We start from the raw sequence: 26,195 nt of genomic DNA, 5'->3' as shown, positions 1-26,195 counted from the left end.
GCTCTCTCCCACACATTGCACACAACTTACTCAATTATAGGGTACTAATATCAAACAGAACTCAAAACAAGACCAAGCCCTTTATTTGATTTATCATCACCTATAAGAGAAGCCCAGGGTCAGTATCAGGCGTCTCAGAGTAGGCATGCTGATCTAGGATCAGTTCTGCCTTTTAGATCACAATGAACGATCCTAGATCCGTACTCCTACTCTGAGACACCTGATACATACAGCCCCAGATGTCAATGGAGTCGGTTCATTAGCTATCAGTTTACAAATGTTGGAAAATTCATTAAAATCAAGCCTTAGACAACACAATAAACACGAACTACTACATGTTGACAGTCTAAACCAGCTCTAAAAACGTCACCGCAAATTACAGGTCTATATGATGAAAGTTGAATTAGTAGAAATGTACGTCATATGGACAATGTATAAGATTAATACAAAAAAGTCAATAAATACATTAGTGCTTATAGGAAAACAATATCATACAACAGACATATTAAAGTAGCGACTCTCAAACATTAGGCAAATCATTTTGTTGATATTCAGATTTTTATATCATAATTGACCATGTAAAATGTATACTTAAGGCATACTGCTGGTGCAATGGAAGAATAGTGCCGTTTTTAATCGAGGGACCAAATACCTTCAATTAGGTCATAGAAAGGTCTCCAATTTTGTTCAGTTTGAATTCTCACTCATTCTAACTTGGTGGCCAACAGCCATGCCATCAAAAGGGAGAAAACCATACCTAAACCCCTATTCTAAAAAGGCACAGTTAAAACCAGAAAGCCACCTTTCACACACATAAAAGAAACCTCCAACAAGGAAACACAATCAGACACAGATAGGAGTCCATTGGTCCATGTGAAAGTGGGGGGGGGTCTTTGTGTTGTGAGTGACAGACAGACCAACAAATGGCACTGATGGCAGATTGGATGACAAGGGTGGTATGAAGGGAGTGGTGGTGGTGATGGGGGGGCGGGGTTAGAGGTCAGGTGAGCGTGCCAGAGGGACACATGCTCCAGAACACATGCCGGTGGAGAGGTTGTTTGTGTCCCAAATGGCACCCTATTCCCTACATAGTGCACTATTTTAACCAGCTGCCATTTGGGACGCAAACATTGTTAGAGTTATCAGAGCTACACAGCCTGGGTTAGGTGGGAGGCCTATAGAGGAGTTAAAGAGAAGAGGCTCCATGGGCTGACGTTCAGTCAGTGTCATACTGGACAGTCCATGCTCAGGCCAGGCCCAGTGGTTGTGTTGTTAGTGGTAGTGGGAGGCTCCACGGTGCAGCCAGCCAGCAAGTATAACCAGCCAGCCAGGGTGTTAGCAGCCCTCCCAGGCTGGCAGTGGAAGTGGTTAGTGAGGGGTTGGTCCATGGAGAGGCAGGCAGGCCTGGTTCTCAGCCCGGTCTCAGACACTCACCCAGGGCTGCTCGAAGCTATAGGTGCGTCTCCGGTCGTCTGGGTCATCGTCCTCCCTGGCCTGCTGGAACTCATGCCTCAGCCGCTGTATCCGGTCGTGGTTGCTAGGCGCTAGCCTGTTGCTGCAGGGGGGAGAGAGAGGAAATACTAGATGAGCGGGGTGGGGGGCCAATATGCATCCCAAATGACACCCTAATTCCAATATAGTGCACTACTTTTGACCAGAGCCCGTAGTGCACTACATTAGGGAATAGAGTGCCAATTAGAATGCTGTTTATCAGCGTAGCTGGGAAATGGTCCAGAAACGGGTAGATACAATGTATATTTATGATAAGTGAAGGGACTAACACACAGTAGAGCCACAGACATGAATCAAACTAATAAATAATCATGTTTTATTTATAACCATGGCGTACGTCCCAAATGGCCCCACTTTTAACCACAGCCAATGGGTGCTGGTCAAAGGCAGTGCACTATAAAGGGAATATGGTGCATTTGGGAAGCAGACGAACAAAGCAGAGTAATGAACAACAGTAACTAGTTTAGCTACATCCCCAGGTCACTCATCACTCACCATCCATTGTCTTTAGGCCCACTCATAACAACCAAGCCATTAAAACATCACCTGGCTCACCTGACTAATTACTGAATTGACTTTGACAAGAGAGAAAGAGGGCGGAAGTCTCTGCATTATCCAATGGAGCAGACCTCGTCCCAGAAGGACTGATGAAGATTACATGGGGGGGAGAGCAAGAGAGGGGGGAGAGGTGGGCTATCTAGACATACATGAGAGGACAGACAGGTGGAGGTCATCTGTGTTCCCATAGAGTGAAGCTAATTAAAACCAGTGTTAGACTCTGAACAGCCATGTCAGGACAGAAGACCAGAGAGCAGCAGCAGAAGAGAAATCCCAAGTTTACTGTTCAACTTTCAAACACAGCCAGTAACTTTTCTGGACATCCTTTTATGATCTCTTAAAAGTACCCCGTCTCCTCTAATTTTAAAAGGAGGACCTTTGAAATAGCTTAATACAAGATCCCAAACATCACCAATAAAGCACTATTTCCAAAAACAGACAACTAAAACAGACCCATCTAAGGCTGTTTGATAATCTATGAAACAGCCTCATATGTTTTCACAATCATCAACAACATAGCATTGGATAAATAGCTAAATCATTAATAACATAGCATTGGATAAATAGCTAAGTCATTAACAACATAGCATTGGATAAATAGCTAAGTCATTAATAACATAGCATTGGATAAATAGCTAAGTCATTAACAACATAGCATTGGATAAATAGCTAAGTCATTAATAACATAGCATTGGATAAATAGCTAAGTCATTAATAACATAGCATTGGATAAATAGCTAAATCATTAACAACATAGCATTGGATAAATAGCTAAGTCATTAACAACATAGCATTGGATAAATAGCTAAATCATTAACAACATAGCATTGGATAAATAGCTAAGTCATTAACAACATAGCATTGGATAAATAGCTAAATCATTACCGACAAATACTAGTTCCAAAACCAAAGAACAGACCCATTCAGCCTGTATGGGGTTTGAAACTGTCATGCATGATCTGTCTAATCCCTGTGATATGTAACACAGCCATATACCCTTTGAACACATATGAACCCGGGGCACCATGTGTGCCCCCTGCCTATAGGTCACAGCCCCATCAGGGGTCACAGCAACAGAACCCCTTTATTATCAGATATTAGCCTGCCATGCAACCTGTGAACATATGGCTCTCAACAGAGCACTGGGCTGTTCCCAAATGGCGCCCTATTCCCTAGTGCCCTATTTAACCAGGGTCTATAGGCCTCTGGTCAAACATAGTGCACTATGTAGGGAATAGTGTGTCATTCGGCAGTGCTGTAGCATCATTTTATTTTGAACAGTCATTGTTTAGAATGACAGTTTAAGAGGACAGTCAGTGTTCATAATACTAGGGCAGGCTATTATTGAATTGAAAAAGTAAGTGTGCGCGCGCCCTATCCTTGCATTATCAAAACACTGTGTTTGAAATGGAACAGAGACGTTTGGAAGCTTCAATGTACCACTATCATCAAATAGCCTTAAAAAAGGGACTTCAATTATCATGGATCGAGAGATTACCTCAGTCTTTTATTGTTTGCCAAGACTCTTAAATCAATGATAAAACAGAACAAAAGAAATACAGAAGGAGTTAAGAAAATCCCCTGCAGTGTGGTGAGATTTAACATTAGATGAGTTACATCCTATGGATAAGCTCCCTCAATATCTGCTGTGTCTGGCCTGATGGGTCATTGTTTACAGACTTAAGCCTCTGGGGCTCAGCAGACTTGGGCTGCATCCCAAATGGCCCTCAGTTTCTTTGCAGAGCCCTACAGGCCCTGGTCAATAATAGTGCACTACATAGGGAGCCATTTGGTACATTGGATTGGCCTGGCTGCTGACTAGGCAGCCTGGAAAGCTATTTATTTCATGTTGTGATAGGATGTGCCCTTTGAGTTCTGTCTGTGGCTTACAGCTTGGTCAGGACACAAAGAGGCTGTGAGCTTAGCATAACACGACGTCAGCCGAGAACCAAACAAAACTACTTAAAAAAGTGCTTGGAGGCCCACTGTTGAGGGAATATTAGCCGTGGAATGGGGCTACAGCGCCGTCTCCGGCCTTGACCTGGAGGAGACAGTGGATCTGTCCCCCAGATGCGGACTCCCGTCTGTGTGGCCCTGTGTGAATGTAAAGGCTAACAATGCTTTAATTATTTCCCCTCAAAATCGACAGCAGATGTCCGCTGCCATAAATCTAAAACCTGAAGCTCAGGTTTGAGCGGCAAAGAGAAAGTGGTGGGTCAAACTTTGAGCCCTTGTCCAAAACTCATCTTCATGCCGACGGAGTTGGAAGCCGTCACATTAGCCTGGTCCAAGATCGGTGTGTGTGTTCTTGCCAACTCCTATGGGAGCTAGACAGTACAAAGATCTAGAAACCAGGCTACTGTCACATTAATCGTCCCTATTAATCATCCCGTCCCTATTAATCATCCCACCCCAAATCAAAGGCGGTCTATAGGGGAACCCCCTACAGTAGAATGTACAGTAAGTGACAGTAGCAGCTGATCCAAAGGCTGTCTATAGGGGAACCTCCTACAGTAAAATGTACAGTAAGTGACAGTAGCAGCTGATCCAAAGGCTCCTGATCCCCTGGATTACATCTGAATGGCCTCTTTCAGAACTCCTCTTCCTTCCCAGCCTCAGGACACAACAGGAGGCACCTCACAGATCGATTGGTGCACAGCATACATGGAAAACACCCATTCTGGTCATATTAATATGGGGGTTGGAGACCAGCGTTCTTATTGGACTCCAGAGGGAAGAGAAGAGTACCACTGGGAGTGATTGAGGCTTTACGAATCCATCTCTGAATGAGAAGTTCATCCCTGTTCAATCCCAGGCTGTAAAAGCCAGCTGCTGTTCTGACAATGTTGCCAGCCAGCCTTTCTGTGCACTGTTTTTACTTGACCACTGCACTGACTCATGTTGTTTTAGTCTACATTGTGTTGTATAAATAAATGTATGCTGCTTTCTTGGCCAGGGCTCATTTGGAATAAAGAGTTCAACTACATGTGGCTTCCCTGCATAAATAAAGGATAAATAAATCAAATAAAACCAGACAAAAAGGAGTCACATGATTATATGATCATTGGGATGGAGACCGTTTTTGCTGTATCTTGCCTATGCTGCTCTGTACCATCACTCATTCATATATCCTTATGTACATATTCTTTATCCCCTTACACTGTGTATAAGACAGTAGTTTTTTTGGAATTGTTAGTTAGATTACTTGTTCGTTATTACTGCATTGTCGGAACTAGAAGCACAAGCATTTCGCTACACTCGCATTAACATCTGCTAACCATGTGTATGTGACAAATACAATTTGATTTGATTTGACCCTTGTGGCGAGTGTTGTGCCGCTGGTTTAAGGGGAAAGCACTAGTGGCATTTCTGTTTAAAGCCCCCATGCAATATTTATAATTTTAAATCATCACTGTATGTCTAAAATCACTGTTTATTTATAAATGAAAATAACTCATTTATTTCCATGAGCCTCCATTGGCTCTTGAAATGCTCAGTCTGATCATGTGGGTGTTAGGAAACAAAGGTGAAGATTTACATATACAGCCCTGGTTGGCTGGTAAGATGGTCTAGAGCAGGGGTTCCCAACCTAAGAATGAACAGTCATTGGTCTATTATAATCAGATCACATTCTGACATGTGGGACAAATACTACATTCCACCTGAACAGGCTGAAAAATTCTAGCTATTTTTTCAAACATCTTACACAAAAAGGGCATTATTATAATTTAACAATTTCAGAGTATTATTTTGACAGTGTGGAACTATATATTTATTTTTTAAAGAAGGGAATTCACATTTTTAAACTGCACTGCCCCTTTAAGCTGAGAGGAAGAGAACACATCTCAAAGGCTGCATTTACACAAGCAGCCCAGTTCTCCATTTTGCTCCCTTTATGACATGTTACAGCACCCTTACAAGTTAACGGCCTTAAAGAGACAAGTTGGTGATGCTAACGATTTCTTTATTTCTTTATGGAATTAGAAATGGAAAAACATGGTTAACCAAAAGTCCTTACAAAGCGGTTGCAGATTATACAGGTAATTTAATACATTTAAATCAGGTGTGAAGTGCATGGCAATTATGATAGGTACTCGCGCAGAGCTTAAGTTATGATTTGTGGGTTCATAACCATATTTAGGGGCTGTAGATATATTTCAGTAAGTGCTCTTTCTGACAGCTGTGATTGGTCCATTGACTGATTGATTTGACGTGATGTATGGAGGCCATAGCCGCAGGAAGTAGGGGTGCCAGGTGTGCTGTAGCACCCCCTGAAAAATCAGAATTTTTAAAAAAGCAGACCGATATAGCAGTCTGTAGCTACTTTAGCCCTATGGGCCGTGTTCAAAGTTAGTGCACTATAAAGGGAATATAATGCAATTTGGGCCGCAACCTTTATCTCTCTGTTACGACGCCCTCATAGCCACCCGACCGCCATCCATCACACATGACATCTCACCAGTCGATCATGGCCTTGACTGCAGGACATTATGTCAGAGCTCTGTGATGGTGTAGACTAGGGGATGAACACTTAATACAGTATACACAATCATTTTGCATGTCATCTGTACATTCAGTGTATTTATGTAGTGATGTGTAACAGATTCCTAGGGGTTGAAGGCTACTGTTCTGGATTTTGCAGGAGGCCCAGATATTTCACTATTGTCTGGCTTTGGTGAAACAGACGTTATAAAGTACAATGATGCACGCATGAGATGAACTGTCTGTATGGTGCAGCAAGGATTTGAGATATGGCACTTATGACAGATAGCAAGTCCTGCTTAGAAAGCTCCCTTCCTAGTAAAAGGAGAGACTGTAATAAAAGGAGGACAAGCAGTTCAATGTATTTGCTGGTTGTAACCTAGTACACAATTGATATATTGGTTTGTAAATCATGAAATTGTCCAGAAATTAAAAGCAGGCCTATACCATGTTACATGCTTTATTACTACTGGTGGCGCCATACTTTGAAATCAAAAACCATCTCTCTCTCCATAAAAGCACAATTTCACATGAGTAAATATCAGGCAAATATCGCATTGCAGTCTCTGCTGACAGCAGTGTCTCTGGAAATATATGGCTACATTGTAAAACTGAAAAGACAATTAAATCTAATCCATTATGTCTGTGGATTCCAATGTTTACTGTGGAGGATGTTACACATGTGGTTGCATCCCGTGGAATGGCTAGTACTTTAACATGGTGCTATTGGAGCAGAGGAAAGCTTGACTGTATGGCTACCGTTGGACATTTACATACGTTTTGGATCATTGTTTTGTTCTGTAACCATTGTTTTGTTTTGCCATTTCTTAATCACACTGAAGAAAAATATAAACAACATGTAAAGTGTTGGTCCCATGTTTCATGAGCTGAAATAAAAGATCCCAGAAATATTCCATACGCACAAAAAGCTTATTTCGCTCATTTTGTGTACAAATTTGTTGACATTCGTTAGTGAGCATTTCTCCTTTTCCAAGATAATCCATCCACCTGACAGGTGTGGCATATCATGAAGCTGATTAAACAGCATGATCATAACACAGGTGCAATGGACAATAAAAGGCCACTAAAATGTGCAGTTTTGTCACAACACAATGACACAGATGTCTCAAATTGAGGGAGCATGCAATTGACATGCTGACTGCAGGAATGCATTGAATGTTCATTTCTCTACCATAAGCCACGACCAACGTCATTTTGGATTATTTGGCTGTACGTCCAACCGGCCTCATAACCGCAGACCACATGTAACCACACCAGCCCAGGACCTCCACATCTGACTTCTTCACTGGTCATTTATGAACATTTGAACATCTTGGCCATGTTCTGTTATAATTTCCACCCGGCACAGCCAGATGAGGACTGGCCACCCCACATAGCCTGGTTCCTCTCTAGGTTTCTTCCTAGGTTTTGCCCTTTCTAGGGAGTTTTTCCTAGCCACCGTGCTTCTACACCTGCATTGCTTGCTGTTTGGGGTTTTAGGCTGGGTTTCTGTACAGCACTTTGAGATATTAGCTGATGTACAAAGGGCTATATAAAAGATTTGATTTGATTCACCTGCAGTATTGTCTGAGACCAGTCACTCGGACAGCTGGTGAAACTGTGGGTTTGCACAACCAAAGAATTTCTGAACAACCTGCCAGAAACAGTCTCTGGGAAGCTCATCTGACTGCTCATCATCCTCACCAAGGTCTTAACCTGACTGCAGTTTGGCGCCGTAACCGACTTTAGTGGGTAAATGCTCACCTTCAATGGTCACTGACGCTGGATTAGTGTGCCCTTCACAGATGAATCAACTGTACTGGGCAGATGGCAGACAGCATGTATTGCGTGGGCGAGTGGCTTGCTGACGTCAACGTTACGAACAGAGTGCCCCATTGCATTTTATCGATGGCAATTTGAATGCACAGAGATACCGTGACGAGATCCTGAGGCCCATTGTCAGGCCATTCATCCACCGCCATCACCTCATGTTTCAGCATGATAATGCATGGCCCCATGTCACAAGGATCTGTACACAATTCATAGAAGCTGAAAATGTTCCAGTTCTGTCATGACCTGCATACTCACCAGACATGTCACCAATTGAGCATGTTTGGGATGCTCTGTATTGATGTGTAGGACAGCATGTTCCAGTTCCCGCCAATATCCAGCAACTTCGCACAGCCACTGAAGAGGAGTGGGACATCATTCCACAGGCGACAATCAGCAGCCTGATCAACTCTATGCAAATGGTGGTCACATCAGATACTGACTGGTTTTCTGATCCACACCCCTTCCTTTTTTTAAGGTTTCGGTGACTAACAGATCCATATGTATCTGTATTCCCAGTCATGTGAAATCCATAGATTAGGGCCTAAAGAATTTATTTAAATTGATTGATTTCCTTATATGAACTGTAACTCACTCAAATCTTTGAAATTGTTGCAGGTTGCATTTATATTTTTGTTCAGTGTAAATGCAACAGAATCCTTATTTCACCGGACTGAATTATTTTTTTTGTTATATACAGTGGGGCAAAAAAGTATTTAGTCAGCCACCAATTGTGCAAGTTCTCCCACTTAAAAAGATGAGGCCTGTAATTTTCTTCATAGGTACACTTCAACTATGACAGACAAAATGAGAAGAAAAAAAATCCAGTAAATCACATTGTAGGATTTTTTATGAATTTATTTGAAAATTATGGTGGAAAATAAGTATTTGGTCACCTACAAACAAGCAAGATTTCTGGCTCTCACAGACCTGTAACTTCTTCTTTAAGAGGCTCCTCTGTCCTCCACTCGTTACCTGTATTAATGGCACCTGTTTGAAATTGTTATCAGTATAAAAGACACTTGTCCACAACCTCAAACAGTCACACTCCAAACTCCACTATGGCCAAGACCAAAGAGCTGTCAAAGGACACCAGAAACAAAATTGTAGACCTGCACCAGGCCGGGAAGACTGAATCTGCAATAGGTAAGCAGCTTGGTTTGAAGAAATCAACTGTGAGAGCAATTATTAGGAAATGGAAGACATACAAGACCACTGATAATCTCCCTCGATCTGGGGCTCCACGCAAGATAACACCCCGTGGGGTCAAAATGATCACAAGAACGGTGAGCAAAAATCCCAGAACCACACGGGGGGACCTAGTGAATGACCTGCAGAGAGCTGGGACCAAAGTAACAAAGCCTTCCATCAGTAACACACTACGCCGCCAGGGACTCAAATCCTGCAGTGCCAGACGTGTCCCCCTGCTTAAGCCAGTACATGTCCAGGCCCGTCTGAAGTTTGCTAGAGAGCATTTGGATGATCCAGAAGAAGATTGGGAGAATGTCATATGGTCAGATGAAACCAAAATATAACTTTTTGGTAAAAACTCAACTCGTCGTGTTTGGAGGACAAAGAATGCTGAGTTGCATCCAAAGAACACCATACCTACTGTGAAGCATGGGGGTGGAAACATCATGCTTTGAGCTGTTTTTCTGCAAAGGGACCAGGACGACTGATCCGTGTAAAGGAAAGAATGAATGGGGCCATGTATCGTGAGATTTTGAGTGAAAACCTCCTTCCATCAGCAAGGGCATTGAAGATGAAACGTGGCTGGGTCTTTCAGCATGACAATGATCCCAAACACACCGCCCGGGCAACGAAGGAGTGGCTTCGTAAGAAGCATTTCAAGGTCCTGGAGTGGCCTAGCCAGTCTCCAGATCTCAACCCCATAGAAAATCTTTCGAGGGAGTTGAAAGTCCGTGTTGCCCAGCAACAGCCCCAAAACATCACTGCTCTAGAGGAGATCTGCATGGAGGAATGGGCCAAAATACCAGCAACATTGTGTGAAAACCTTGTGAAGACTTACAGAAAATGTTTGACCTCTGTCATTGCCAACAAAGGGTATATAACAAAGTATTGAGAAACTTTTGTCATTGACCAAATACTTATTTTCCACCATAATTTGCAAAAAAATTCATAAAAAAATCCTACAATGTGATTTTCTGGATTTTTCCCCCTCATTTTGTCTGTCATAGTTGAAGTGTACCTATGATGAAAATTACAGGCCTCATCTTTTTAAGTGGGAGAACTTGCACAATTGGTGGCTGACTAAATATATAATATAATATATAAATATATAATATATATATAAAAATAAAAAATAAATATATATATATATGTATTTATTTTTTATATATTTATTATATATGGGCTGGCATGGTTATATATATATTTACACTTTATTTAATCTTCATTTATCTAGGCAAGTCAGTTAATTAAGAACAAATTCTTATTTACAATGACTGCCTACACTTTTCAAAACTGGCCCTATGACTTGAAAGAGGCGATGAAGCAAAAGATGACATTCTGTCATGTCCTGATTTAATAGTTGAGTAAATAAACCCAATTCTAAAAGTAGTACATAATTAATCACTTTGATTTTTGAATTCCTGATTCATGCTTTCGGGAAGAAATTGTCCTCCCTTGAAACTTTGAAGAAGCTGCAGTGGAGCTGGTTGGTAGTTCTGTCAATGTCTGCAGAGCCTATATCCCAAATGGCACCCTATTCCCTATATAGTGTACTACTTTTCGACCAGAGCCCAATGGACACTATATAAGGAAAAGGATGCCATTTGGAATGCACATGATGTTTCATCCTTGTGAGTAAGCCCTCTCCGTGTTTGTTCCGATGTACATAGAGAGACAGAGCTGGCAGTGTGTGTTGGCTCTTGGCCAGAGGAACTGCCCTTTGAGGAGAGTGTGTGTTTTGAGTCGTGTCTGAGAAGGTTTGGAACATGCATACAGAGTCTAATTTGGCCCGGGGTCATAGACAGTAGGTGAATCCATTAGCCTTAGGTCCTCTGACCCCCTGAGTAAATAGATACACTGTAGATCAAAATAAAGATGTCTACTTTCCTCTCACTGAAGAACAAACTAGACCAGACACAGTATGATCTGGGTTTCTACCTCAAATGTCCTATATTTCCTTGAATTAATAGTCTAAGCCTGTGTGTGATGACTTAGGTATTGATCAGCCTCTACTGCAAATGAAGAATCAATGCAATTTGATCACTGTTAATCCCAGATAATCCTGAGATTACCTTTAATCCCAGGTAGTAAACTGAGACCTAATGAATGTCAAAAATGACATTTTTAGCGACATCATGTAGAACACAGACAGAGGCACATGTAGCATCTAAAACGGGTCTGTTTAATTCCGGTCCTGGAGAAACACTTCTGGTTTTTGTTTCTACCTGCTAGTTAATTGTACTCATCTGGTGTCCCAGGTCTGAATTAGTCCCTGATTAGGAGAGGATGAAAACCAGTATGTTGTTGCCAGGCACCTGACTACAACATACTGAGCAGCAGTCAAGGAGTCTCTCAGTAAATGTTTTGAGTTGCTCTCAATCAATACAACTGGATTATCAGCTAGCCTCATTTTTCACTGTGGAGAGAGGCTCTAGCTAGCTACCAGCTGCTGTGTTGTCTTTGTGAGATGGTGTGCTTCTCTCCGTGAATCTGATAACATTTCTTCAACCAACAGCTACAGCTGCTGCTGGCTTTGGTTTGGGCTGGGGGGTGACATCCTTTTGGGACATGTCCGTTTTCCTCATCAGCCGGGTATATCAGTAACTACATCAGCAAATGTTTATTCAATACTCGTATTGTAGTTCGCAAAACAGTCACGTCTCCGGGTATAAATCCCAGATAATTTATCTGTTTAATTAAATGTTTAATTAAAACTGTGATTTTTAATTAAGCATTCACTCAATGATTTTATTAGAAATTCACATTATGATTATTCTCTGATGAGGTAGATAACCACCAAACCCCACAGTGAGTCCCAATATAATACTCCCCCGGTCTCATACCATACAATACTCCCCCGGTCTCATACCATACAATACTCCCCCGGTCTCATACCATACAATACTCCCCCGCTCTCATACATATACTCCCCCGGTCTCATACCATACAATACTCCCCGGTCTCATACCATACAATACTCCCCGGTCTCATACCATACAATACTCCCCCGGTCTCATACAATACAATACTCCCCGGTCTCATACAATACTCCCCGGTCTCATACCATACTCCCGGTCTCATACTACCCCGGTCTCATACCATACGATATACAATACTCCCCGGTCTCATACAATACAATACTCCCCGGTCTCATACAATACTCCCCGGTCTCATACAATACAATACTCCCCGGTCTCATACCATACAATACTCCCCGGTCTCATACCATACAATACTCCCCGGTCTCATACAATACAATACTCCCCCGGTCTCATACAATACAATACTCCCCGGTCTCATACCATACAATACTCCCCGGTCTCATACAATACTCCCCGGTCTCATACAATACTCCCCCGGTCTCATACAATACAATACTCCCCGGTCTCATACAATACAATACTCCCCGGTCTCATACAATACTCCCCGGTCTCATACAATACAATACTCCCCGGTCTCATACAATACAATACTCCCCGGTCTCATACAATACAATACTCCCCGGGTCTCATACAATACTCCCGGGTCTCATACAATACTCCCCGGTCTCTCATACAATACTCCCCGGTCTCATACAATACTCCCCGGTCTCATACAATACTCCCCCGGTCTCATACAATACTCCCCCGGTCTCATACAATACTCCCCCATTCTCATACAATATTCCCCTGTTCTACCCAGGTCTTTTTTCAGTTAATCAGATACTGTAAATCCATTTCAAAGGTCAAAGAATGAGATTCCATTTACGTAGTCTATAGGCCATGTCCAGCTTCAGGTTATTCAGCAGCTGGAGGGAGCAGCATACAGTATGGGTGGACTGTTCAGACTGGAAATGACCCTCAATCAGCAGGCTGATTCTTTCACCATGTCCAGAGAGGAGTAAAGGAGGGCTCTGATGCCCTACACCATACACACCATATGATTCAAAAGAACACCACACAATCTGCATCTCAAATGCCACCGTATTCCCTATATAGCGTTCTAGAGAGACAGACACACAGAGAGAGAGAGAGAGAGGAGAAAGAGAGGGGTGAGAGGATTGAGAGAGGATCACTGGTCAGTTAGAAAGTGTTACTTTAGTAAATGACTATGGGTACAGGGGCATGAACTTATGTTTCATCCACTGGATCATGGAATGCATATACGACTCAATGGACAGTCAATAGGTGATCAGGTCAGGTGGACATCCCAAGTGGACACTCAAAGTGAACATTCCAGGGTCTGACAGTCAAAGGAAGAGGGTCCACAGCCAGGGTATGAAGCCAGCGTTAGCCATCCATCATGATCTCAGCTTTTGCATATCTGGATATACTCTGAATAAGGGACACATTACTCACATAAATGAAAAGCGGATTTCAGTCATCAATACTATGCAATGAAAGAGAATCCTTTCCAAAGCAGCAACAGGAAACAGATAAGACGCCCGTGGCTGGGCTAAGGCGATAGAAGCCAAAGTGAAATAAGCGACGACGGAGGATAAATATAATTATAATGTGAACTCTGGAATGGGGGAAGGCCCTGACGGATGGTATAATTCTAATGCCCACTGATAACTTCAGCATGCGGTTGGTGGAAAGGGGGAAATGGAATTGGAGCTGTCCAATTTCTAAGCTGGATCTAAGCAGGCATATGGCTTTATGTGTTTCTCTGTCCAAAACACTGGGAGTGACTGATGGCACTTTCGAGGTAATAGTTCCCATTTCAGAGGCTTTAATGTCTGTGGAGTTGGAGGAAGCCTGGCTAGCATCTGATAAAAATCACAATTTAGTCAAATTAGAGGCCATTATCATCACGAAGCAGGCAGGGCCTGCTCTGTTTAGGCCAGCATCCCAAATGGAACCCTATTCCCTATAGAGTGCACTACTTCTGACCAGAGCCCTATGGGGTCTGGTCAAAACTAGTGCACTATCTAGGGATTAGGGTGCCAATTGGGTAGCATCCTAGGACTTCTCACCGAGGTGAAAATGGAGGTAGAAAAGTAGACAAGGTCTTTGTTCTGGGAGTGCAGTGAGTTTTTGGAAAACTCATATTTTGATGCTGTATGATTGCTATGGTAATGTATGTCCAGCATGCCACAGGAACAGTTCAGAGTTGGACTTCGTCCCAAACAGCACCCTATTTCCTGTTTCTGGCCAAAAATGTGTGCACTATATAGCTAATAGGGTGCCATTTGAGACAACCAAAGTAAAGCCTAGCTGTGCCTGCTGTTTTAGATGTTTTATCTATAGCTACGAGCAAGAACAAAAACAAAGTCTGTATTCAATTCACCCTGGTGTAGGTTCCCACAAGTTTATTGGAAACATGGACTTTTCTAACACTTTGAAGATACACATTCTGACTGGGGTGTCAATTTTATGAGGGCATTGCAGGGAAACACACTATGGATCTGACCCAAATGGGACACTATTCCCTATAGTGGACTGACTACCTTTGACCAGAGCACTACAGCATATAGGGAATTTGAGACGTAAACCATTGGAATGTTCAGGTTAAGCCTAATACCCCACGTTCACACAAAATCCAACGCACATTTATCAAATAAAAATGAAAACATGACCAAAAATGAATTGAATGTGATTTGCTAGGGGGAAGGAAAGAGGACAATCTTCAATAGAACATCCTGCCTAGGAAACTCCAATGGGAAGTGAGGCAACTGGCTCTCACAACGGCTGCATCCCAAATGGCACCCTATTCCCTTTATAGCGGGAATAGGGTGCGGCAGGGTAGCCTAGTGGTTAGAGCGTTGGACTAGTAACCGAAAGGTTGCAAGTTCAAACCCCCGAGCTGACAAGGTACAAATTTGTCGTTCTGCCCCTGAACAGGCAGTTAACTCACTGTTCCTAGGCCATCATTGAAAATAAGAATTTGCTCTTAACTGACTTGCCTAGTTAAATAAAGGTAAAATAAAAAAATAAAAAAAATAGTGCATACTTTATTTAGGGTGGCAGGTAGCCTAGCTGTTAAAGCGTTGGACCAGCATTCGAAATGTGGCTGGTTCGAATACTCGAAATCTGTCAATGTTCCCTTGAGCACGGCACTAAACCCTAATTTGCTCCAGGGGCCCCATACTACTACGGCTGACCCTGTGAAGCAAAACATTTCACTGCACCCATCAGGTGTATGGGACAAAACATTAGTTACATTTTCTGGACAAGGGCTCATAGGGTGATTTTGATCAAATCATTTCTGAAGCTCAGAGATCACTAAGGGACTGTCTGTTTTATATCAAATACAACATATATGAACATCTATACTAAAACAGACAGCAAACAGATGTGGTCAGAAATGGCACCCTATTCCCTATATAGTAAACTACTTTTGACCAGGGCCCCATACTGTATAGGGTGCCATTTTGGACGTAGTTCCTGTATATCCCACCAGAGCAGAGAGCTTCGATCCAGGAGCAGTGCTTGGCTTGAGGATACCCTAGGCACCCTCTCCTTGGCCTAGAGGGGAAACCAGGTGCTGAGGACTGAACCAGGCTTAATCTGTCTTCCCAGGATGCAGCACAAAGACTTTCCTGCCTTAGTTTCTCAAGACAAATATTTCAAAAGGAGGCCATCAAAATACCCACCACATCAGTAGGGTAGAGCGGTTTCCTCCCCCACACCAGTCTCCTTCCTGTCTTTAAAGGCAACGCTGCCATTCTATTCTCTCATTGTGCTGACCCACAGGGACTGCCATACGATGGAATGCCCTGCTCTCTGTGCTGCTGTGTCGAGAGATAGGGCCTTGGTTCTTCCAACCCAATGCCATTCATACATACAGTTCATTATGCTGTTCATTCTGGGTTTGACTGCTTCTTGCCTGTAGATGTTCTGCACAAAGATTCCCCTCCCAATGTAGAACATGTATTACAGTACTCTATACTTGTCCAGCAGACATGGCTGTCCTACTGTAGGAGCAATATATAGTACCCATAGAGATGTATTTGCTTAGCTATATGTTGAAAACAACATGATGGGACATCTTATTTGAACAGTCATCTAAAAAGGTAGGTTAATAGGTGAACTAGGTATAGGCCTAGCTATCACAACACCACCTTGAAAGGGATAAAGGGGATAAATTAAGAACATAGCCAACCAAAAACCTTCCCTGGTCTTTTCACAGACTCACCTCTATGACCCCTCTAAAAAATATCTCCAAACTAGGCCTGAGCACAGCTGTTCTGTATCTGAAAGGTCAGAGGGCTAGGCGGTGTGTGCGTGCGTGCCTGGACTCAAAGCCCACCAGACAGACACGAGATGAGACAAGTGCAGAGCATCAAAGACCACGACTGGAAATCTCTAGAAATCATGTCAGGTTATTAAAAATGTTTGGCAGACACACGTCGCATGTCTCCACGGTTCAAAACTCTCCAGACAACCTGGCAAAAAAGAGGCCTGACAGGACTCCCTTCTGAAGGTAGGGCTGGGGTGTGGGGGTAGCAGGACAGAGGGGGGGGAGAAAGGGGCTCAGTGAAGGTAGAGCTGGGGTGTGGGGGGTAGGGGGACAAGAGGGGGCTGGGGGTGGGGGCCCAGCAGGTAGAGGGGAGGGGAGAAAGGGGCTCAGTGAAGGTAGAGCTGGGGGTGGGGGGGGGGCTCAGTGAAGGTAGGGCTGGGGTGTGGGGGTAGCAGGACAGAGGGGGAGGGGAGAAAGGGGCTCAGTGAAGGTAGAGCTGGGGTGTGGGGGTTGGGGGCTCAGTGAAGGTAGAGCTGGGGGTGGGGGTAGCAGGGAGGGGGGGGGAGAAAGGGGCTCAGTGAAGGTAGGGCTGGGGTGTGGGGGGTTGGGGGGCTCAGTGAAGGTAGGGCTGGGGTGTGGGGGTAGCAGGACAGAGGGGGAGGGGAGAAAGGGGCTCAGTGAAGGTAGAGCTGGGGTGTGGGGGTTGGGGGCTCAGTGAAGGTAGGGCTGGGGTGTGGGGGGTAGCAGGACAGAGGGGGAGGGGAGAAAGGGGCTCAGTGAAGGTAGAGCTGGGGTGTGGGGGGGGGGGCAGTGACAGAGGGGGGGGTGGGAGGGGGTCAGTGCAGGACAGCTGGGGGGAGGGGAGTTGGGGGCTCAGTGAAGGTAGGGCTGGGGTGTGGGGGTAGCAGGACAGAGGGGGAGGGGAGAAAGGGGCTCAGTGAAGGTAGAGCTGGGGTGTGGGGGTTGGGGGCTCAGTGAAGGTAGGGCTGGGGTGTGGGGGTAGCAGGACAGAGGGGGAGGGGAGAAAGGGGCTCAGTGAAGGTAGAGCTGGGGTGGGGGTAGCAGGACAGAGGGGGGCTCAGTGAAGGTAGGGCTCAGTGAAGGGGGGGTGAAGGTAGGGCTGGGGTGTGGGGGTAGCAGGACAGAGGGGGAGGGGAGAAAGGGGCTCAGTGAAGGTAGGGCTGGGGTGTGGGGGTAGCAGGACAGAGGGGGAGGGGAGAAAGGGCTCAGTGAAGGTAGGGCTGGGGTGTGGGGGTAGCAGGACAGAGGGGGAGGGGAGAAAGGGGCTCAGTGAAGGTAGGGCTGGGGTGTGGGGGTAGCAGGACAGAGGGGGAGGGGAGAAAGGGGCTCAGTGAAGGTAGGGCTGGGGTGTGGGGGGTTGGGGGCTCAGTGAAGGTAGGGCTGGGGTGTGGGGGTAGCAGGACAGAGGGGGAGGGGAGAAAGGGTCTCAGTGAAGATAGGGCTGGGGTGTAGGGGGTAGCAGGACAGAGGGGGGGGAGGGGGCTCAGTGAAGGTAGGGCTGGGGTGTGGGGGTAGCAGGGGAGGGGGAAAGGGGCTCAGTGAAGGTAGGGCTGGGGTGGGGGGGGTAGCAGACAGAGGGGGAGGGGAGAAAGGGGCTCAGTGAAGGTAGGGCTGGGGTGTGGGGGTAGCAGGACAGAGGGGGAGGGGAGAAAGGGGCTCAGTGAAGGTAGGGCTGGGGTGTGGGGGGTAGCAGGACAGAGGGGGAGGGGAGAAAGGGTCTCAGTGAAGGTAGGGCTGGGGTGTGGGGGTAGCAGGACAGAGGGGGAGGGGAGAAAGGGTCTCAGTGAAGGTAGGGCTGGGGTGTGGGGGTAGCAGGACAGAGGGGGAGGGGAGAAAGGGCTCAGTGAAGGTAGGGCTGGGGTGTGGGGGTAGCAGGACAGAGGGGGAGGGGGAAAGGGGCTCAGTGAAGGTAGGGCTGGGGTGTGGGGGTAGCAGGACAGAGGGGGAGGGGAGAAAGGGTCTCAGTGAAGGTAGGGCTGGGGTGTGGGGGTAGCAGGACAGAGGGGGAGGGGAGAAAGGGCTCAGTGAAGGTAGGGCTGGGGTGTAGGGGGTAGCAGGACAGAGGGGAGGGGAGAAAGGGTCTCAGTGAAGGTAGGGCTGGGTGTGGGGGTGGCAGGACAGAGGGGGAGGGGAGAAAGGGGCTCAGTGAAGGTAGGGCTGGGGTGTGGGGGTAGCAGGACAGAGGGGGAGGGGAGAAAGGGGCTCAGTGAAGGTAGGGCTGGGGTGTGGGGGTAGCAGGACAGAGGGGGAGGGGAGAAAGGGGCTCAGTGAAGGTAGGGCTGGAGTGTGGGGGTAGCAGGACAGAGGGGGGGGGGGAGAAAGGGTCTCAGTGAAAATAGGGCTGGGGTGTGGGGGTAGCAGGACAGAGGGGGAGGGGGAAAGGGGCTCAGTGAAGGTAGGGCTGGGGTGTGGGGGTAGCAGGACAGAGGGGGAGGGGAGAAAGGGTCTCAGTGAAGGTAGGGCTGGGGTGTGGGGGTAGCAGGACAGAGGGGAGGGGAGAAAGGGGCTCAGTGAAGGTAGGGCTGGGGTGTGGGGGTAGCAGGACAGAGGGGGAGGGGAGAAAGGGGCTCAGTGAAGGTAGGGCTGGGGTGTGGGGGGTAGCAGGACAGAGGGGAGGGGAGAAAGGGTCTCAGTGAAGGTAGGGCTGGGGTGTGGGGGTAGCAGGACAGAGGGGGAGGGGAGAAAGGGTCTCAGTGAAGGTAGGGCTGGGGTGTGGGGGTAGCAGGACAGAGGGGGAGGGGAGAAAGGGGCTCAGTGAAGGTAGGGCTGGGGTGTGGGGGTAGCAGGACAGAGGGGGAGGGGAGAAAGGGGCTCAGTGAAAGTAGGGCTGGGGTGTGGGGGTAGCAGGACAGAGGGGGAGGGGAGAAAGGGTCTCAGTGAAGGTAGGGCTGGGGTGTGGGGGTAGCAGGACAGAGGGGGAGGGGAGAAAGGGGCTCAGTGAAGGTAGGGCTGGGGTGGGGTGAGAGGGTCAGTGGAGGGAGGGGAGAAAGGGGCTCAGTGAAGGTAGGGCTGGGGTGGGGTGAGAGGGTCAGTGGAGGGAAGGGTGAATGGAGAGAGTTTGAAGGAACAGACTAAGGCTGAGAGAGAGGGGGGAGAGTTTGAGGTTAGATGAGAGAGAGAAAGGGTCGGTGGAGGCAGGGATGAAGGGATGAGGAAGGGTCAGTAAATGGGAGGATGGAGAGGAGACCTGGGGAATAGTATGACTAACCCATGGAGGATATTCAGGGCAGCTGCTGACACAGGCCTGTTTCATACAGCACTTACAGGGTCCCAGAAATAACACCCTTACTATGAGGAGCTTCTGTTGGACTGGAGGTGGTAACCTCACTAGGGTAGGCCTGTAACGCTGACACTGGGCCAGGTATAAGTCACAGGCCCCCTGCCCAGGGATCACAGCCCAGGCCCCAGCATCCCTAATGGGACCCTATTCCCTATGTAGTCCACTACCTTTGACCAGGGCTCACAGGGAACCCCTGGAACATACAACCCCATCCCTCTCTCTCCCTCCCTCCCTCCCTCTCTCGTGATCACCCCCATTACTCCTCCTTATTGAGCTGTCAGCTTCCAACACCTAAGGGACCACCCACCCACCAGCCTCAAAAGACAGCAGCAAAACAATACAACTAACATTACAGAACATAGCATAACACATCCGTTCATTTCCCAGGGTCTGTATTCCTAAAACTCTCTCAGAGTAGGAGTGCTGATCTAGGTTCATTTTTGCCTTTTAGATCATAATGAAAACAATTATATGGACAGGGAGGACGGGATCAGATCATCATTCCTACTCAGAGATGCCCGGTCTATGAGGAATACCTGGATATTTCATATCTATTCACAATAATGCATTGATAATGCATTAGTTACATACATTAAATCAGTGATGGATGCACAAGTGTCTTATTATTTATTCACTCTTCACTAGCCTTTAGGGTATGGCAGAAAAGGGAACACTAAGGAAATAGTCAAAAACTGGAAATGTGCAGTATTACTACTTCCATGAAGTGGATTGTATAGTAACTCTAAGGAACTAAAGCACACTACACATGCTCTTCATATACTACTACAGTACTCATACAATCCTACTACAGTACTCATACAATACCTTCTTTGTCTCACTGAGTTGTTACGTTCAAGCAGCATGCAAGGCCACAAGGGAAATGGGGGGGAAACCAACACAAGTGTTATTATTCCGATTGACATTAAGCTTTAGGTCAAAATTGACACAAATCCCACACAACTAACACTAAGAAAGAAACCAGGGGGGATATAATAAAGGTTTTAAGGATTAGTAAAACCAATGGCTGTTGAGTCACACCCAAATCCTTTCCTTCTTGGAAGGATTATCCAGAAAAGTAGTCACCTAATACTTATGGTATTAAAGTCCTAAACTATGTTATAAAAAGGTGTAAGCTTCTCTTCTATTAGAGATTAGTGGCCAGAATCACTATGGTTGCGTTTACACAGGCATTCCAATGACCAGACCAATTAGTGGGAAAAAATGATCAGAATTGAGCTGCCTGTGTAAACACAGCCTATGAGAAACATGGAGTTAATTTAAAGAGATATAAAAAATAGTTTTTGCACAATAACACACAACTACAGAACTAAACCAACCAAAGCTCTGTTGAAGCTTCTTTCCGTTGTCATAAAGTTTTACTGAACTATTTAGTAGTCACTGTTGTAGGTTCCATTTCGGAGACACAATATTTAATCTGGGCAAGAATTGGGCAATTCACACAGAGGCGGTTTTAATGGCGGTTTCCTGTATATGCCTATGGAACCAGAGCCCAGAGGGGAAGGCCCGGGTAGCCTCCAGTAGCTCTGCCTGACCCCGTTCCCTTTGAGCAGGCTAATACAGTCACCGGGACACCCCTCTGGAGAGGTATCATATCCCCTTCATTCACTCAGATATTGAGTCTCAAATGAAACCCTATTTCCTATGTAGTGCACTCCTTTTGACCAGGGCCCATAGGGTAGTGCACTATACAGGGAATAGGGTGCCATTTGGGACTGAGATGAAGTCACCTCCCTCACACCCACTCTATAATATGCCTCTGACTGAGGGAGAATACATATACAGTCCAATTTGCAGCATCACTCAGACACAGATAAACAGACAGTGACTGATGGGTACTTAGCAGAAAAAGGACACATTTATACACCACTCTGTCTCTAGCAGTCTCTTTCTGACTACAGTGAGCTATTAATATTCAATAAGCACACATATCATATAGGAGAATAGAGAAATAATATGCCCTAATCAGAAGGTGTCTCCGAGGTCACATCTGCCCAGATACGAGCCAGGGAATGGACCAATAAAAACCCACGGAGCATCTTAAATAATGGATATGATGAAGGGCCCCTTAGTTGATTGGCTGGTAGTAGAGTGACTAACTGCTCTGTGCTGGTGTGGTATAAATCATGTGTTAAAAGGATGATCACCAGGACTCCAGTACATATTGATTAGTCATTATTTGTGCTAACAGAACAGGGGTGGGGGCCAGTGGCCATCCATTACTCAAGGGGGGGAAAAAACAAAATCAATAAGTCTGGGTCTGCGTTCCAAATGGCACCCTATTCCCTAAACAGTGCACTACTTTTGACCAGGGCCCAAAGGGAATAGCCTGCATTTCAAAACAGCCAATAGAGGATAGGTCTGGCCATACATCTTTTGTCGCACACACACACTCCTTCTCCTCTCATCAGGGATAGTTTAAGAAAAAGTGACCAAGGCTTGGCAGTCTTTACAAAGCCAGGGGGGTTCAGTTCTGTTCTAAGAGATGTTATGGTCCTTAGATGTGGCTCTGTAACCTTAAGCTGACTGTCAAAGGAGTTAAATGGCTCCAACCATAAACATACACCATGACAACGTGCCATCTGTTATAAATTCCCCTACAACCACCCCTGGAACATCTAAATAGCATCCCAGATGGCAACCTGATGGGCCCTGGTCAAAAGTAGTGCATGATATAATTTTTAAAAATTGGACCTTTATTTAACCAGGCAAGTCAGTTAAGAACAAATTCTTATTTTCAATGACGGCCTAGGAACAGTGGGTTAACTGCCTGTTCAGGGGCAAAACGACAGATTTGTACCTTGTCAGCTCGGGGGTTTGAACTTGCAACCTTCCGGTTACTAGTCCAATGCTCTAACCACTAGGCTACCCTGCTAGGACTAGGGTGGAATTCAGAACGCATCCCTTACTGTACATGCTACAGATGGATCAAAGACTTGGTTCCTCAAGTATGTCAGGTCCTGTTTTTTCATCCCAACAAATCCTTCTGTAAAGGAACGCAACATCAGCATCCATACCTCTTAGCTACTGATGCCCCTACACCAACCTGTGTGTCAGTGATCACAGATCAAAGAGAAAAAGGGGAAAACCATGCTACAACCTGCAACTACACACATGTGCACATAGAGGCGCGCACACACACAGGAAAATACCCTGGACCACAACCGATTGAAGTATGACCACTGGCCCTGCTCTCCCCTCATGGGCTCTCAATTCTACCAACCACCGATCATAGGACCTCTGTAGTCTGCTCTGAAATGGACCAGGGAAATAGGGGGCCCGTCCTCAACCAGTCACCCACACACACACACACAACACACAACACAGTGGAAGGAGATCTGGGATGCCTCCTAAATGGCACCCGAGTGAGTCACTGAGCTCTGGTCAAAACTAGTGTACTACACAAGTGACATGGTTCCATTTGGGACGCACACCTGCCTGCGACAGCAGCAGTCAGACCTCTGCAGTGAAAAACTGACAGTTCTAGGTCTGGATCTTCTCAACAGTGAGACAGGAAATGGATATTCATCTTAATAGTCCCACAATCTGAGAGACCTTGGAAATTAAATACTAATTATGATTCCTTTAATGTTAGGTTTCCTTTGTGGAACTGCTGGGGTATGACAGTGACTGCTGAGCTAGACTCAATCTGTGGTAGAATAACCACTAACAGATAGTGGTCACAGTGCACATATTCCTTTCATGGCGTTTCTCCAAGGTCATAATAGTTCTATTTCTCAAAAATCTGTTTTTGTGCTGTTGACATTGTGAAAACTACAAGCGACTCGACACACAGCTTAACAGTTGTGTCACCGACTTTGTCATGGTTATATTCATTTAATGTTTCAATGTAAAAAAAGGTTCCTTAAAACAGACTTTGAACTAGTCAGATACAGTGCCTTCAGAAAGTATTCACACCCCTTGGCTTTTTCAACATTTTGTTGTGTTACAGCCTGAAATTGAAATTGATAAAATTGAGATCCTGTCACTAGCCTACACACAATAACCCATCATGTCAAAGTGGAATTATGATTTTAGAATTTTGTACAAATGAATTGAAAATGAAAAGCTGAAATGTCTTCAGTAATTAAGTATTAAATCCCTTTGTTATGGCAAGCCTAAAGTTCAGGAGTAAAAATATGCACTCACTCGGTGTGCAATAATAGTGTTTAACATGATTATCTCTGTACCCCACACATACAATTATCTGTAAGGTCCCTCAGTGGAGCACAGATTTAACGACAAAGACCTGGGAGTTTTCCAATGCCTCGCAAAGAAGAGCACTTAAAAAAAGCAGACATTGAATATCCATTTGAGCATGGTGAAGTTATTAATTACACTTTGGTTGGTATATCTGACTTCTCAAACTGTTTAGGCTCCATGGATTGATGAGGAATTGAAAAACTATGGTTGAAAGATGGGGCAAAAGGGGTGGCTAATTAAGGAGCAGGAGCTGCTCATCTGACTGGCTTACTTACTGCAAATTGAGAAATTATGTGACTAAACTCAACGAAAAGAAGAAGAAACTATTACAAAGCCAAGATCAATGATATAAAGAATGATGGGGAAAAAAAACTTGTTCTTTAAATGAAATTATGGGCAGAAAGACAAATTCAACTACATCTTTCATCGAATCAGATGCTTATTCATCATAAAACCATTTGATGTTGCCAATTATTTTTATGATTATTTCATTGGCCAAGTGGGCAAACTTAGGCAGGAAATGCCAACAACGAACAGTGAGCAATTGTATTCATGCATAAAAACACAAATCAAAGAAAACCAGTGCAAGTTTGAGTTTTGTCAAGTTAGTGTGGGAGAGGTGGAAAAATTATTATCATCGACCAATAATGACAAACCTCCTGGCATTGACAACTTAGATGGAAAGCTACTGAGGATGGTAGCTGACTACAGCCACTCATATCTGTCATAACTTTAATCTGAACCTCAAGTCTTTGTCCTCAGGCCTGGAGGGAAGCCAACGTAATTCCGCTACTCAAGAGTGGTAAACCTGCCTTTACTGGTTCTAACAGCAGACTTATAAGCTTGGTGCCAGCTCTTAGCAAACTGTTGGAAAAAATTGTGTTTGACCAAATACAATGCTATTTCCCTGTAAACAAATTAACAGACTTGTTGAAATAAATTGATAATAAGAAGATTGATATTATTGACCATAACATGTTGTTGAAAAAAAAAATGTGCTATGGCTTTTCAACCTCTGCCATATCATGGATCCAGAGCTTTCTAATAGAACTCAGAGGGTTATCTTTCATGGAAGCTTCTCTAATGTCAAACATGTAAAGTACCACAGAGCAGCTCTCTAGGCCTGTACTCTTTTCTATTTTTACCAATGACCCATCACTGGCATTAAACAAAGCATGTGTGTCCATGTATGCTGATGATTCAACCATATATACATCAGCAATCACAGATAATGAAGTCACTGAAACCCTTAACAAAGAGTTGCAGTCTGTTTTGGAATGGGTGGCCAGTAATAAACTGGCCCTGAACATCTCTAAAACTAGTAGCATTGTATTTGGTTCAAATCATTCCTTAAGTTCTAGACCTCAGCTGAATCTGGTAATGAATGGTGTGGCTGTTGAACAATTTGAGGAGACGAAATTACTTGGCATTACTAGCCTGTTCAACCTCCCTTTCGTATCGTCTGAGATCACCGAAGATTGAAAAGCTGCCACGGTCATCCCCCTCTTCAAAGGGGGAGACACTAGAACCAAACTGTTACAGATCTATATCTATCCTACCCTACCTTTCTAAGGTCTTCGAAAGCCAAGTTAACAAACAGATCACCGACCATTTCGAATCCCACCATACCTTCTCCGCTATGCAACCTGGTTTTCGAGCTGGTCATGGGTGCACCTCAGCCACGCTCAAGGTCCTAAACGATATCATAACCGCCATCGATAAAAGACAATACTGGCTTTCGACTCTGTCAATCACCACATTCTTATGGGCAGACTCAGCAGCCTTGGTTTCTCAAATGACTGCCGCCTGGTTCACCAACTACTTCTCAGATAGAGTTCAGTGTGTTAAATCGGAGGGCCTGTTGTCCGGACCTCTGGCAGTCTATGGGGGTGCCACAGGGTTCAATTCTAGGGCAGAATCTTTTCTCTGTATATATTAA

The 26,195-nt window shown here is 45.1% G+C and overlaps 1 protein-coding gene across 10 annotated transcripts in view; it reads right to left on the bottom strand.

The window, feature by feature from the left end:
• Window positions 1-26,195, bottom strand: part of pard3ab (par-3 family cell polarity regulator alpha, b) — a 239,351-nt gene that overhangs the window by 13,095 nt on the left and 200,061 nt on the right. For all 10 annotated transcript variants that reach the window (XR_006080216.1, XR_006080217.1, XM_042308154.1 and 7 more), the window contains one exon: window positions 1,435-1,555. Coding sequence is in view for 8 of the 10 variants with exons in the window: in XM_042308154.1 (XP_042164088.1) it covers window positions 1,435-1,555 (121 nt within the window). In the remaining 2 variants the exon portion in view is untranslated. The remainder of the gene's footprint in view (window positions 1-1,434; window positions 1,556-26,195) is intronic.

This window comes from Oncorhynchus tshawytscha, linkage group LG28 (assembly GCF_018296145.1).
Source record: "Oncorhynchus tshawytscha isolate Ot180627B linkage group LG28, Otsh_v2.0, whole genome shotgun sequence".
In the NCBI taxonomy this organism is placed as follows: domain Eukaryota; kingdom Metazoa; phylum Chordata; class Actinopteri; order Salmoniformes; family Salmonidae; genus Oncorhynchus; species Oncorhynchus tshawytscha.
The sequence above is the reverse complement of the archived record's forward strand: the minus strand, read 5'-3'. Positions and strand labels throughout refer to the sequence as shown.